At 40.6% G+C, this 15,598-nt stretch overlaps 1 protein-coding gene across 1 annotated transcript in view; it reads left to right on the top strand.

The window, feature by feature from the left end:
* Positions 1–12,356, top strand: part of CERS3 (ceramide synthase 3) — a 41,343-nt gene extending 28,987 nt beyond the window's left edge. Inside the window, 1 exon segment of the mRNA XM_009811687.2 lies at positions 12,218–12,356. Coding sequence (XP_009809989.2) covers positions 12,218–12,343 — 126 coding nt within the window. The 3' untranslated portion in view covers positions 12,344–12,356.
* Positions 12,357–15,598: the final 3,242 nt, after the last annotated feature.

Genomic DNA, 15,598 nt, shown 5'->3' with positions numbered 1-15,598 from the left:
TTCGGTGTGCACTAGACACACCATAGGTGAGCTGAGCCTGATTGCTCCCAGCTAATAAACTCTTGACTTTTAACTTGGGCTGCGAAGGGCCATCACATGACCCTGATCATGCACAACAGTGCTGCGCTTCCATACACTGTGCAATTACTGGGATGTGAAAATGAAGCATGAAATGTATATTCAGTTTTGGCATGCACAGCAGTTTATTGGACTCCTAAAAGTCAGACTTTCATCTCATTTTTTTTCCTTCTTTCTGAAGTGGTAAAAAAATCTATTTTCGGGACATTCATAATCAGAAAATGAAATTTAATGAGAATGAACACATTCAGTGAGAAGCCATTCATTTCAGAAAAATGTCATTCTACAGGAGTTAAACAGAGGACAGGATTTAGTTCCCTAAACTAGAGGCACATAAATTTTGTTTTCTCTTACTTATGTGTTTTGTTAAGCCTGTACTGTACTAATGGCTATCAGGGTGCTGATAAAACGGACCAAGAGGTGTGCTTGCCTTAATTCCAAGTAGTCATTTTAAAAGCAGTAATATATTTTAGAGGATTATGACAATCTAGTTAGTTACAATTTCCACAACTTCCCAGTCCCACAGAGTCATGAAAAGCCTTCACTGGAGATTTCGTGGTTACTTTCTAGACTGGGAAGGGCCAGTACACACTTTAGAGTTTGAGTTCTCTGAGTGATGGTTTAGCATAAGCACAAGATAGATTGAACTTTATTAGTAGAGGTTGCCTTTTCCCCATTTTAAAGGAAAATGGGTAATGGAGAAGTTGAATTTGTTGGTTCTCAACAGATAAATATTTATAGCAGATCTTCTCATGAGGATAGCTTACTAGGGGAACAAAATAGGACAAATGAAAGTTTTCCCTCTTAGAGATGAAAACCAGTCTATCTGGGAACCTTCCCAGTTGATTCAAATTATTGCCTTTGGGACATGAGCTTTTTAATAGCCTGGAGATGGGAACTAGCCAGCCAGGTCAGCAGCGTGAAGGCTCATGACCTAGTAAAGGGAAATTACTTCCTGTTATGACTTTCTTTCATCTGCATATTTCCCATTCTGCTACAGCAATCTAGTTAAGCCCAAAGCCTGGCTACATGTCTCACTTCATGCTGCCAAATTCATCTGAGGGAGGAGGGGTGAGAGGCAGGCAGAAGAAAGCATAAAAGAGTAAGAGGTTTGCTGGCTGGTCTTTACAATGATAGGCAAAAAGGAGAAAAGCCGCTGTATGCACGCTGGGGAGCTCTGGAGTCCTACCCTTACTGGGGATTTGAAGTCAAGGCTGACCTCAGTAACGTATATTGTCAAAGCGTGTAGCCCAGCAGACTCTGTGAAAGAAGAAAAGCCACCAGTTCTTCTCTACTGCACAAATGTTATGTGCCAGTCCAAAAGCACTGTCTGGTCTGCTTTGCCTCAACCAGTTCATTTCCTGGCACTGTGAGTTAAAAGGCAGATTGCTGTTTAAATCTTTACTTTTTACTCCACATTATGAAAGAGGTCAGCAGCTGAGCAATGATTTCCAGGGAGGTAGGTTATACTATACGCTAAAATATACTTCTCAGATTTCAAAACAGCAACAAAGTTCTTTGCTGGCATTTTGATTTTTTTTTTTTAAATAAACTCTGTTTAGAATGCCCATAATTCCACAACACCTTTCGCTTGAATACTATATAAAAATCAGGTAAAGTTTAGAAAACTTAAGTTAAGGACTGTTATGACTATTATGGAGGAATGAACTAATGAGAAACTGAAGGAAATAATTTCTGAGCATTTGATTGAAATAGATGGGTTTGTGAAGGTACGCTGGGATGGGCGCGTTAGGACAAAGTACCCTTCCACGGCCCTGTTATGCACACAGAAGACTATGCAAGAGCAGAGTCAGTCCTCTGGCCAGAGTCTAACAAACTGGGTGTGTGGATGCTCCCTTTGCTTCTCTTATGTTAGCTGTGTCATAAATGGGGCTGTGCAGGTCTCTTGTGTGCTGCAATAAAAGTCTGCTGTTTCCAAAGTTGCTGAGTTTGACTTCAGTAGTTGCTGCAGATGACCACTGCCTCTAAGAATAGAAAATCAAAACTATATGCAATTCTGAAAGCAAAGCTTCCTGCCCTGGCCAGTTCGGCAGAAGTCTGCAGTGTTGATACAGGGCCAGGTTCTCAGCTGGTATAAATGAGCATGGCTTGACTTGAAGTCAATGGGATCGTGTTAGTTTTCCCCAGCAATGGATCTGGCCAAACAAGCACCCCCGCCCCTCTCTCTGCATCTATGTCTGGCATAAGGCAACTCTGCTTTCGGTAAATCCCTGATCTAAATGACTCTTTTTATGTGAAATTTCCTAATTCAGCTAAAAGGCAAACGTTGGTAAAGTTTTTGCTTTATAATTCATCGATTTACCTTGCGGTTCGCAGAAGGGCATTTGCTGACAGATTTTCTGGCTTCCTTTGTTAACTACTTATATTTTTTAATTTTCTAGCAGGATATTTATGAAATGTTCCATTTGTTGCTAGTTTTATATATGCGCCTATATAAAAACTATATCTATATAAAATAGTGTGCATATGTATTTTTTCAGTTGCCAAAAATCAATTCACAGAGTGAACCCTAGGCCTTCCACAGAACTTTTGATGCCTTCATTTACTATTTTTAATATATGCTGCAGAGGTTTGAATTGTGGCTTTGTCACAAGGTGAGTAATTCTCACACTTTCAGCGGGGTTCATGGTACTGCAATCTGCTGAATTGATTAAAAAAAAAAAAAGCTGGAAATAAAGCTAGTTAATGATAGATTAATATCAATTGAGAAAGGAAATTGTCCTGTCTTGTATTTAAAGAAAATATGTTTCCCTAGGAGGACCTGGGAGTGCTCCATAATCCTTATTACATACAAAGAAGGACGGAAATCTTAAAAGGAGCAATCTTTCCTCCGTAACACCGTTCTAATAACTTCTGACCGGGCACAGCACACTTGCAGAAAGCAAACAACCCAACCTGATCAGTCTATCGCTCTAATCGGGCAGTGGCAGCTGTGAAGCATGTGAGGGTAGGATTTGTCTTGTGTGACTTTAAGCTGTGCCTAGCTCAAGTTCAAGGATCCCTCTGTAATCAGTGGAAGAAGTGGTGTCTCCAGTGAGCAATTCACCGTGTCCAGTGTTGTCACCCAGCAGTGGTGGGGCAGGTCACCCTCTGGGGAGACAGTTTCTTTTCTGTTGGTTATAGAGCAGTCCCAGATAACAGTATCTGAGGAGATACCCGACTTCCAGAATGCTGAACTTCAGTGAAGTAAATCCCCCACTAAGTGACTTAAGCACACAAGTCTCAGGGACTTCTAATGCTATTTAAGAAACTTTATTCATTAGGTACTACTTAAAGTATTCTATATCCAGCCTCAATGTCAGGGTGTTTAGATATACTGTACTGAAATGATTTTAGGTATTATGATATGAATGTCAAATGAAAAGACATTACTTGTTAGGTATGTGACTTGAAAATTAGATTGATAACATTTAAGCATGGAGATAACCTTTAGATATATCACAAAAGGAATGGAATGCCTTCTATCTAATGCGTCCATTAAGGTGCTCATTTCTCTCTTTTCATTGTTAGAAGTGCCTATCATTTACACGGTTGTATACTTTGTGGTTTCAGGTTAGTTTAATAGAGTTATAAGGCTTCTGTAGGAATATTCTTCAGCAGCTGCGTTATTTCAAAACCTTCAACTTAAGTACAGTATCATACCTCACTGAGAAAAGTGTGAGTGTCTGATAAGCTGTTTTGTAGCCAAAAAAGCATTTATAAGGAATAAAAGTGCATGTTCTGATAAAAGTTCATACCGCTGAACTCCTTAGCTTAATGCAAGTTCTGTCCTAGGGTAAAAAAAAGTTCACTATAGAAAACAGCATCCAATGCCTATTATATTGTTCTTTGTTTCTTTGCCAACTGTGGATTTAAAATTGGAATAATTCAAAAAGCAGTGGGACGTTATGACTCACTCAGTACCTCCTGGGCTTTTGACATTATCGTAAAGCCACATACACTTGAGTGCAAGGTTTAGTTAGTGGATTTCAATAACACAGCTAGCAGACTTTATTGAAACCACAGAGTACCTGATTAACTGTAAACAAAGATTTATTTCTTCTGAACAGTCAGGGCATTATAGCTCCAGTTACAGGTGTGTTATGCTGAGTGATAACACAAGTGATATTTTTTTTAAGGTTAAATTTATTCTTTCAATCAAAATCAGGGACATGTTCCTATAGTAACATCTAGTTTTATGAGACAATTAATTTCAGTATTTGTGGAATTAGTGTAACTTTTCTTTTAATTTGTTTTTCACACATCATCTTTGAGTTCTGTCTGAAAACTCCCAGTGGAAAGCTCGGGGAATGGGTATTCCACAGAAGAGAGAGATTAAATAAGAGGAGTTTTGGCCACAAGATGTCCAATACAATTAATCTAGAAAGTCTGCATCTTCATTTAAAAACTGCAGAAGGCAGAGTCCAACACCGCATCTTCCACTGAAGATCAACATTATTTATGTTGCCTAGTGTGTATAAACTGAAAAGGGAAATATATTTTCCAATAAAATCTTCCAGGCTGGAAACACAGAACAGTTTGCTTGAATCCAAATGTATATTGCTTAGTCTCCACAGGAAAGTAAAGACGTATTAAGTCATATGTCAGCTGAGTTGAATTATTGATGTTGAATTAAACATGTTGAACTCGGAGATTCATCAACTTTATAGTATTATTTGTTAGAAAAGTACCCCCTTCTATCTATTTGGACTGACTTTTTACTATCTTTCTTGTTTATTATCTCTTTTATTTGAGTCAGTGGTTGCTGACCTGACTAATAGCTTTCATCTTTGTACTGCAAGCTGTTTCCATATGTGCAGGTGCTGTGGAATTTATTGTCTTTACATTGAAAAATCAAGATCTAGTCAATATGTTTGTAGATATTTAAATGAAAATATTCTTAAGGTAGAATTAAGATATAGGATTTAGGACATTCTGATTTTAATGTAAGATACATTTAAGAGTCAGGAAATTCTGACTAAAGGATAAAAATAAATATTTGAAAATCCAAAAACCTAAATTTCACCAGATCAGAAAAAGCATAATTAAAATTCCAGAATCAGCTGTGAATTGCCTTTATATAGCTGTACCTGGTTGAAGAAATCCAGTTAACTGTGTGGACATAAATTATGCTTAACCTAAAAGGCCCAAATGTATATCCTTAAGCCGTACTGTCTTCGTGAGAGAGACTCGGCTTTCCCTGTGTTTATGATAACCAAGAGGCTACCTGTGGGCTCAGTGATTATGTAGAAGCATGCGGTTGTAATCCATACATGAAAAAAACATGGGCTCAGTGAGTATGTAGAACCATGCAGTCTTCTGTGGCACCTATTAATTACAATCGCGTATTCCTGTGTAAGCATATGACCTGGCTTATCTCAGGTGCAGGGTCAATCTATGAGGAGTTGACTGACGGCCTGTTTTGCAATATGAGGTCTCTGTTATCTGGAGAATGAATAGACTAAGCTGTGATACACCAAGTCAGCTGGGATTGTGCTGGTAGAGTTAAAAAGTCATACTCCCAAATAGATGCAGTTACAATAGTATGAACGTGCTCAGGGTGATGTAGCCATTGGATGCTCTGGAGACTGTCGCTATCTCTATATAAAGTCATAGAATGGATTGGAAGGGACCTTTAAAGATCATCAAGTCCACCCCCCCTGCTGTGGGTAGGGACATCTTTCACTAGATGGGGTTGCACAAAACCCTGTCCAACTTGACCTTGAACACTGCTAATGATGGAGCACCCACAACTTCTCTGGCAACCTGTTCCAACATCTCGCCACCCTCATCATAAAAAATACCTTCCTCATGTCCCACCTGTATCTGCCTTCTTTCCATTTAAAGCCATTGCCCCTTGTCCTAATATATAGTATATTAGCATGCATGATGATCTGGATTCTGACTCGTACTATTAGGGCAGAAATTGGCATTCATGTTGCAATTTGTGTCATAACTGCAGCATTTTCTGTGGAAAAGTTACAGTGCTGGAATATGCAGATAATGTTTAAAATAAGGGCTAGAATCAAGATTTATTGAACACATTCAAATTTCCCAGCATTTAGAGATGTAGAAATCTAGTGTTCAAGTCTTCTAATTGTACTTTAAAAGCAGTATTTTTTAAAAAAAATGTGTAGTTATAGAACTAAGAAATATCACTTGAAACAGTGTAACTGCCCTTTGACTGTGACCTTTTTATGTATTATGAGAGTCAGAATTTTTCTAGAGTTGGTGCGTATCTGCAGCTAATCTTTTTGTTTTATACAATAAGCAAAAAATGAGGGTATCGGTGTACCTGATAAGGTTCCTCCATATCAAGCTCTCAGTAAAGAAACAATTGATCTAGTAAAAGACTTGGTATTTAGTCACTGCTTGTTATTTATTTATCAGTCGATTTTAATGTTTCTGTTCAGGTACCCAAATCTCTTAGGAGTTGGAATTTTAAAGTTTTTACTCTGAGCTGATTTTAGTTTGGTGGCAGATCTTACTAGGCTGAAAATGATGTAGTTCAGAGAGAGTTTGTCAGTAGATACAAAGGGCGGCTTCAATTTTGATTCCTGCATGACTTTAACTATAGCCAGTGCTGGCTTTAAACAAAGCACATAAAGAGTCAGCGAAGTCTGGGGCAGCACACTCCTGGGAATGGCAAGGCATCTGCAGTAAAGGAGAGCCTCAGCTATGCTGGCTGCATCTTCCCTGTCAGAGCTCCCTGCTTGCCACTACTGCCACAACGGGGATCGGGTGTGTCGGTCTGCTACAGCTAGTGGGAATGGGGAAGCTGTTCAGCAGTCTGTGCTACCACGTTCCTAGCAGCAGCAGCAGGAGGAGTGAGCTCAGCTTCCAGGATTAATTGGTTTTAGTCTTGTCCAGGCTGGGGCAAAATTGAAATCTCCTTATGCTGCTGAGAAACCTTTACTCAATGCTGATTCCACCAGATGAGTTAGGCCTGGTACATCTCCCACCCCACACACGGACACACTGATACCAGTGAGAAAGATCAGTCCGTATCAGTTCAGGCTCCTGCCTGCTTTTGCTTGTGGTAAGGCACAGCAAGCCTGTATCACCCTCTCTTTTTTTCAGCTGGTTAGCTGAAAAAGCAAACAAACAAACATTCCTCTACCACTGTACTCCTAAACTGACACCATGAATTTGTAAAGTAGACACTACACTATTGTCTTCATAATGCCAACTGAAGTTATTGCATGCCTCTTAAAAAGTATGTGCCTTTGTCAGGGAGAACCAGGGAGAAGCTGGATTGGAAGCTCATTCGTGAAAAAAAATGTTGTAGCAACTGAGCTTCACTGCAGAACATCTTCTGCTCGGATGTCTCTCAGCCAGATTCTTTTTCTTTTTCTCTATGCTGCCTCCAGTGACTATTTCTGTTTCAGAGCACATCATTATAGTAACAGTTTACATTTTGAGACCTTGACTTGACAATCTGCAGTAAGCCACATTGACCAAACGGTGCATTTGCTAGCAAGTGCCCTTCCCCTTCTGAGAAAGCAGAAGGCATGTTGCTAAGGCTTCTTCACTGTTTATAGGATCAATCCACGTTGCTACAATCTATTTTTGCCTTTTTTATACTGCTTGGCACTGTCTTTCCCTCTGCTCTTACACTTTCCACTTTAACTACTGCGTAGCAGATACGAAGCCATGACTGCATTGCGACCTCAACATGCGTGTGGGTAAAGATGCCACGTGCCCAGTAAAGGGGAGTGGGAGAGAAGGGTGGTGTCTCCTCAGTCCCACTTCTCCACCAGTCAGCTTCAGATGGTATCACCAGTACGTCGAAACAGGAAACCCACACTTCCATCTGTCTTCCAGCACAGCCGCGTCCTTCTCCCGGTACGCTCATCAGCTGTAGCAGAAAGAGTGCAGTGCCAAGAGCTTGTCAAGAGGGAAGTGATTTCTGAGTGCTTTATTGAGAGACAAACTTGCACAATTAGGAGTAAATTCTCTGTTAGTTTAGCTGGAGATTTGACCAATGTTTTTCTGCTTACAAGAGGCTGGGAAGTGTCCTATGAAGTTTGCTCATCTCTTAATTTCAAGAAGTCTTTTTCCTTGGTGAAGTCTCTTGGAATGTCCTTTACTGTTGATGTAATAAGATGTGGTGCTAATGACTTGAATGATACGTGTTCTAACAGCAGTGAAATGCAAGAATCCAAAACTACCTTAACAAATATGGTTCATTTAACTAAAAGAGGCAGACTGAGCAGCAGGTGGAAGGGTTAAACAAAAGGAAAAAAGATTATAAAAGTTTGCGGCTTTGGCTTCACTACAAATGGCTCTCTTGCAGACTTTATAGCATTAGTGTTGCTTCTCATAAACCTTGAAACCATTCATCCATTTAGAAAGATTAAATTGGGTAGTCATCCAGAACATAAAATATACACATCCATTTTGTCTGTTACCCTAAACCATCTGAAGTATAATAAATGCAGTTGATGCCATTAACCCAAAGCATTGAGTATTAATGATGGCCTCAGTTGTGGTATTTACAATTTGCCAGCTCTTGTGTTTCTGATAGTATATTCATCTGTTGTTGCTCAGCGACAGTAGGGGCAGAGTCTCAGAGTTGGAAAGCACAACTATAAAATATGATGTGAGGGGCTTAGAGAAAACATCTTGGTATTAAAGCTGGGAAAATCCTAGAAATGTTACATTTTTTGTTATTCTTGGAAGGTCAAAGTTAAGAGGCGCAAACTTCACTTATGCTATCTTAATATTTTTATAATGGTCTGTTAAACAGTTTGCAAAGACAGGTTTGTTTGGTTTTCTAGGTACAGATGAAGCTATTGCTATTTAAAGTTCTGTTCTGTCATTTAAACAAGCTAGACAAAAATGGCCAGACTCTTCTAAAGCAAGAATTTGTAGAGGCAGTTGGCCAGGAAGCGGGTTCATGATTAAAAATATAATATAAATTTAGATTTGATTTAGCAGTATTTTTTTCTTGATTAATATCAAGATTTCAGAAGTAGTACTCTTTCCCAGAATTAAGCAAATTTGCAATGGTTGCTTCAGAAATTTAATTCCTGCTGCTTTGAAATGTGTAAGACATTATCTCAAATGCAGGGATTTGGAGTCTGCTGGAAAAAACATTTACATGTTTTTTAATTACTACATATAGTGCCTTTAATCAGAGCATCCAGCTTGACAGCATTAAAACTGGGAAGCAAATCCCATCCTAGTTTCCAGTTCCATGCTGGCAATGCCAGTTTATTCCTATAGGAAATAGGAATCGATGTCACATATCAGCTATCATTCAAAGCAAAGCAGATTGCCAGCTATTCTTAAGCGTATGCTTGAGCACCAGCAACTTTTATGGACCACAATGAGGTACTCAAAATGAAATACGCACTCACAAACTTTGCTGACTCGAGTCTATTCACAATGAGTGCAAAAGCACTCCTCCCCCGTCACTCCCCATGTTTGCAGCCTCAGCCAGAGATTGCTCAGGAAGATGAGAGTCCTTCAGCGAGTCTAGCAGATTCTGCATCAGACACTGGACTTAGGTTTGGTTTGCATTTTTTTCCTGAAACATTTCTGGTGGCAAAAAAGTAACAAGCCTCCCCCCACACTCTCAACCTTTGTCTTTTACCACAAATACGAATTGCAAAACTACCGGGAGCGAGAGAGGTGATCTGAAAGAGGCAGAACCTCATAAATTGTTTGTGTGGGAAAGGCTGTCTTTCCTTTTCTCTAGCTGATGGCATGCCAAGTTTATTTTATAGTATTTACAGTAAGATTTGTTTGTTTTGATACCCTTTGTATGTTGTTAGGGAAAAGGCAAAAGAAAATCTCCAGGAAGTTTATAGTTTCTGATGAGACAGAGTTTAGGCTTTAATTTTCTTTCTAGTCCTATACATTTTACTAGAAGTGTAATATATAAAGGGATATGAGATTGCAGTTGGATGAGTTATTACTGAGCTGTCATTTATTTTCTCTATATGAATTTGGTGCGTAAGAAAGACCTCAGACCTGCACGCTAAGAAAGTGAAATTGTTAGTTCGTGCCGAGAGCAGACACAGGATGGGCAGGAACAACACTGGTTTCTCCTTTCTGCCTCTCATCTCTGACCTTGGCACATCGCTCCAGGAGCAGGAAGAACGTGCTCTCTGTGCCTGTTTAGTTGAGGTCAAGACAGATGACAAGAGAACAAATTTATCCATGATGGAGCGGTTCTCGCTGGGGCTGTGCAGGCAGCAGGTTTTCTGCGCAAGGGCTAACATGCCTCCCAGCCCCAGCACGCAGCTCTGGAGGCAACTTACTTTGTTATGAAGAGAAGCCTCAGGTCTCCCTCAGCAGACAGTCCTGCAGGCCCAACACCCCTGCGTTACAAAAAGACACCATGACACCTGCCAGTCCTCAATACACCACCGACTAGCTGGCTGTTAAATTTTGGGAGTTCCCATTAACAAACTAGATAGGCTGGTGCTAAGGGGTAAATTGTCAGCCACAGTGTGAGGGCCCAGGTTTTGATCCTCAGCTACGTGGAAATTCCTGGTTTTAAGTGAGAGGTCTATTAAATCATGAGGTACTCGAATGGGAATGACTATTGCCCATCTCTTCCAACACAAGAACTATAGGGTATCAGGTCTACCAGGCACCTTCCAAGTAACCAAAAGAGATGAGCAGCAGCGGCTGCTAATCACCCAGGAAACTGCTAGAGGTGGAAAAGGTTTCTTAGGTGCCTGTTTTGATTTCATTTCCGTTCTCAGTCATCCGCTTAGGCAGAAGGAAGTGTTTACTTGATTTACAGTGTCTTTAACAAGAGCATCCGACCCTGAGTCTGCAGAGCAGATCATTAGTTGGGATGGAGTGTCCTTCTAGGGAGGCAGGTACTGCTCTTGTAAGCTTGTTGCACTGAAAGGGAAATAGAGGTGTTTGGTTTTAGTGCCAAAGCCTCAATTGTTTGAACCAAACTACTGAACACATTGTAGGGTCTTGGGTTATGGTAGCAGTTGAGAAATAAGGGAATAATGGTATATTTTATGTACCATGCCGAAAAGCACAGAATTGTCTTACCTCTTCCTAACCTTTGCTGTGAAATACTGGGTAGACATAATGTCTTTTCTCTGGGTGGTGGAAACTTTCATTAGCAAGTGCCATGTTTGACTGTCTGGGCATGAAATATGGTTGCCAAATGTTAGAAGCTGTTCCTATAGAGCTGGGAGAGAATTTGTAAGGGCAGACTGTCTCGCTGACCCCCTTTCATCCCTGCTAATGGAGCAGCCATTCCCTCCTCCCTGGCAATTCCCTTAGCAGGATGACGTACCCATCATGTATATGATAGCTGTATAGAGACGTGGCCTCCCCGTTGCAGATGTTGACATGATTATACACCATCAAGCAGGGAAGACTATTTTAAGGTCAGTAAGTCTCTCTGAGCAAAGTTAATACCAGGAGATGCTGGCACAACTAGTCACTGTTTAGTTTACACCTGTCAGAAGCAGGCAGCCTCTCTGCTCCTATGTTTGGGTGAGTGTATTCATCATATTTAGCTTTTGTACAATATTCTTTTCATCTTCCCTGCACTTCACAATTGTTAATTAATCCCACAGCACCCAGGGATTACTAGTAATGCTTTACAAGGGAAAGCGGAAACAAGCAAGAAGAGGTCAAATGACTGGGCCAAGGTCATGGAAGAAATTTTGTCTAAAGAACATGAGGTTCTGCAAGATTAAAGTGTTGTTAACTGGTCTCTCCTTGGATGTCAGCCTCCATTTTTGGGGAGGGGGTGTTTCTGGGGGGCAGTTTTGATAGTTTAGTATATTTAGAGCTCCCGTGTCATTTGTTCCCTTTAGCACATAATTTTTTGCTGAGGCAAATGGAGGGCACAGGAGTTTTGTCTTCAGAGGATGATGGGGAATTTCCAAGAAGGAAATTAATTTTCTGGAACTCTTATCCACCATCTTTTCATCTTGTAATTACAAATGGGGGGCACCTGACTAATGGAATTAGTTGGCTGTTTTTTCAAAGGCATTGCAAAAATCCAGATACCTAGTTCACGTTAAAAACAAATTACTTGCTTGCCTGGAACCCGTAGGCCTTTTTGGAAGGTCCGTGCTGCACTAATAATAGCAATCTGGTAACTTATCTGCAGGTATAGAATATGCTCACGGTGCTTTCTTCTCCCTAGGACTTGAAAGATGACCGGAGCGATGAAGAGGAGGAAGATTCTGTTACAGATAACGAAGAGGAGTCCACAAAGAACGGGAACAAGAACGGGTCAAGCAAACATCTCCTAAACAGCAGTCACCACTAGCCCCCTCCTGGCTCACCTCCTGCAGTGATTTCTGCTCTGTTTTTAACCCAACCTACAGGATAGAATTTAAGTCAAAAGGCTTATGAGAGACTGTGATTGATTTATTGTTGGCTACTGGACCTGGAAAAAAGCCCAGTTTAGAGGGGAGGGAAAAATTGCATAACGTGACAAAATGTGTTAATGACCCACTTTCTGAATCGTTGCTAAGTGCTTGGAAAGGCATTTGGACACACTGACTGTTCCACTCTGACAGTGCTCAACAAGGTCAAAGCTCAAGAGCGTCAGATCATGTGGTGTCTCATTGATTCTAACGTCATTTTTCAATCTGATATAAGAAATACTTCACCAAGCAGTTAAATTCACAGATGTTTTGTGATAAGTAGGTGGTGTGAACTCTATTAGCAACCAAAATTACTCAATGTGGGAAAAATTTGAGAGTGGTGTACAGTGACTAGCATTTTAGTCTTTACTTTTCAGTTTAAACCCTCATCAAAATGGCTAATTTTTGTGAGTTAGATTTCATTTCCTGGAGGCCAGTGGAAGCTAACATGGAGGAAGTCAAATTACTTGCCTGTAAAGAGCTGGCTTTGCTGCAGAAATACAGTCTTTCTCCGAAATATGCTCTATGATACATAACTCAATATTTGCATTTGAAGATCTACCTGTCAAGGAAGTCACTGTTAAAATAGCAAAACTCAGCTCCAATTCTCTATTGAGCTCCAGGTTTCACAAATGTCTTTTATCTCAGTCTTTTTGGCCCAGTGTTAGAACTGAAGGTGCAGTGAGGAGGAAAGATGGTGAATGAAAATCGGGTCTTCCTACAGGTTCTTTTGCACTTTTTATTTCTTTTCAAAACTGCTGAACACCCTCTGCTCCTGACACATCTACAGCTCAGAAAATTAAAAATAAATCTTACCCATTCCCTTCTTGTGAGCTTGTCTCACACAGAATTATTGGATGACTGTCTTCTCAGGAGCAAGTCTGCTAAATTCTGTTTTGTGGTTCCTGTGTGTTCGCTGCGTGTATCCGGGCATTGGGGGAGCATGGGACTAGCAAGGAATGTCACATCGTCAGTGCTGTGTATTCATTTCATATCAAAATCTGTATTTCTGTCTCTGCTCTTTTTGAAAATTGGGAATCACATTGGCTAGAGCCAAACTTGGAGGTGAGCCATGTGACTTAGGCCACATACCGTTGTTTACGCTGTAAGAAGCGGAGGAACAGTGGATGTTTTATCAGCTCCTCTTACCAAAAGTGCCTCTATCCTAAGTTTGCACTTTTGTTCTAACGCTAGTGCAGAGTGCAGCAGCATTTTTAGTCCGGGGGCTTTCCAAGGAGAGCCTGGGCCTTTTAAACAGGGTGGTACCAGTCTCATTTCCAGATGCATTTAGCTCACAAGGTCATAAATGATTTGTGTCATAAGTTTTAGAGGTGAGAGGCTCTCTATGTGGTTCTGCAGTAGCTGAGATCATCTGGTGAACTAAATCCAGTAGCTTGATAGAGACCAGGGGGACCACTGCTACAACAGCCTCAGTGCAGAGCTTTTGGTTTGGAAAGGCTCTTTTCCCCTTAAGGCTGCTCAGGCAGGAATTTGGTGACCTACGGGAAGCACTATATGACTGACTTGTTTTCTCAAGATTTCCTTGGCAAAGGGGGGTGTTATTCAGTGACTGAAGCATTTGAAAGAATGGGAAATGTTTGGGATCTCAGATATGAAGAAAGAAGTGTTTTCTGTGCAGTTACAAGAAACTGTAGGAGTACTTCGTTACAGAGGCTGGTAGCATGAAAATATCTACATATGGTCTGTTGAACTAGGCTGTGTTTAACTTTTTACTTACATTTTGGACCATGTAATACCCCAAATGTTTATGTTTTACCACAAAGAGAATTACACTGAGAAAGGAGTATGGCCTGCAGCTTCAAGGAATGTGTGGACAAGGCATTGTGGGACATGGTTTAGTGGGCACGGTGGTGTTAGTTGATGGTTGGACTTGATGATCTTACAGGTCTTTTCCAATCTTAGTGATTCTGTGATTCTGAGAAGGATGGAAAATGTACAGTGGCGGGACAGGACTCCTGAACCCATGGTTGTAGTTCAGTAGTGCCACTCAGGCTGAGCGGGTAGAATTCCCTGGGTAGGTGGTATATAGCTGTGTGTTTCCTTACACAGCTGTGGAGAATACCTTAAATACTGCAGTGTGGTTTTATTGGAAGTGTAAGTACTTATTACATCATCTAAAGCAAGTGGTGAGTTTGGCAGGGTCACGGTTGCTTATCAGGGCCTGTTTATTGCCTGCATGAAAAGAACTGGCCTTGCCTAACAAAATGTAGAAACCCGACGTCTTGGAGGCTTTACGCTCCCTTTGAGAGCAGTGGAGACACGGATGCTTTCTACAAGACATAACGGGGCTTTGGGAGATGGCCAGGGTATTATCATTTGATTTTGGTGCCAGAAAGCTTTCCTGCTAGGACTAGGAAAGGAATTCAGGAAAGGAAACACGAAGAATGATGTTGTCACAGGAGTGAGCCTCTGAACAACTACTGAGTTTTAAACTGGAATTTATAGTCTCGTTGAGGCCAAATCTTGCCCTTCCTACTCGGACAAGTCTCCCACTGAAGCCAATTAACTCTGTTGGAGTTTTGCCTAGGAAAATTTTTAGATTGCAGTTATCCAACCTAATTACAAGACCTGTTGTTTTAAATTGATGTGAAACTAGGGTGTTAAAGGAAGAGTAAAAGGTAGATAAATACATTCAAACATAAAATGTTGAGGCAAATTTTGGGTGAGTACAGAAGAATATGGAAGAAAATAACGTCCTGAAGGTGAAGATTAAGTCTAAAAAGACCTCAAAATTCTGAACGTAAACCACTCAGGACTGGGATAAATACCCAAGCACAGAAAGAAGAGGGAACAGACTCTCACAGTGGGGCTGGACACCATGTCCTGTGTTAACATCAGATTTGTCAGTCCTGAAGTTACACACGTTCCATTTTCCACTTTTTACTGATAGAAACTCAGAAACAGGAAGCTGAGGTCATGGGGAACACAATTCGTGCTGAAGAAATAAATGTCATGGTGCTTCAAGATTTTCAGTCTATTCAATACCCTTAACATTTTTTTTAATCTTATGGTGAAGAGAGTCTCAAAATGCAAGTGCAGAACAATTGTAGGTAATGTATACGAGCACAGATGACAGACTCTAATACATTATTTTTACCATGTCACAAAACGGGTCCTGGTTTAATGATTTGACA

The sequence above is a fragment of the Gavia stellata genome, chromosome 13 (assembly GCF_030936135.1).
Source record: "Gavia stellata isolate bGavSte3 chromosome 13, bGavSte3.hap2, whole genome shotgun sequence".
Lineage (NCBI taxonomy): Eukaryota > Metazoa > Chordata > Aves > Gaviiformes > Gaviidae > Gavia > Gavia stellata.
Note: the sequence above shows the minus strand (reverse complement) of the source record. Positions and strands in the feature narration are given on the sequence as shown.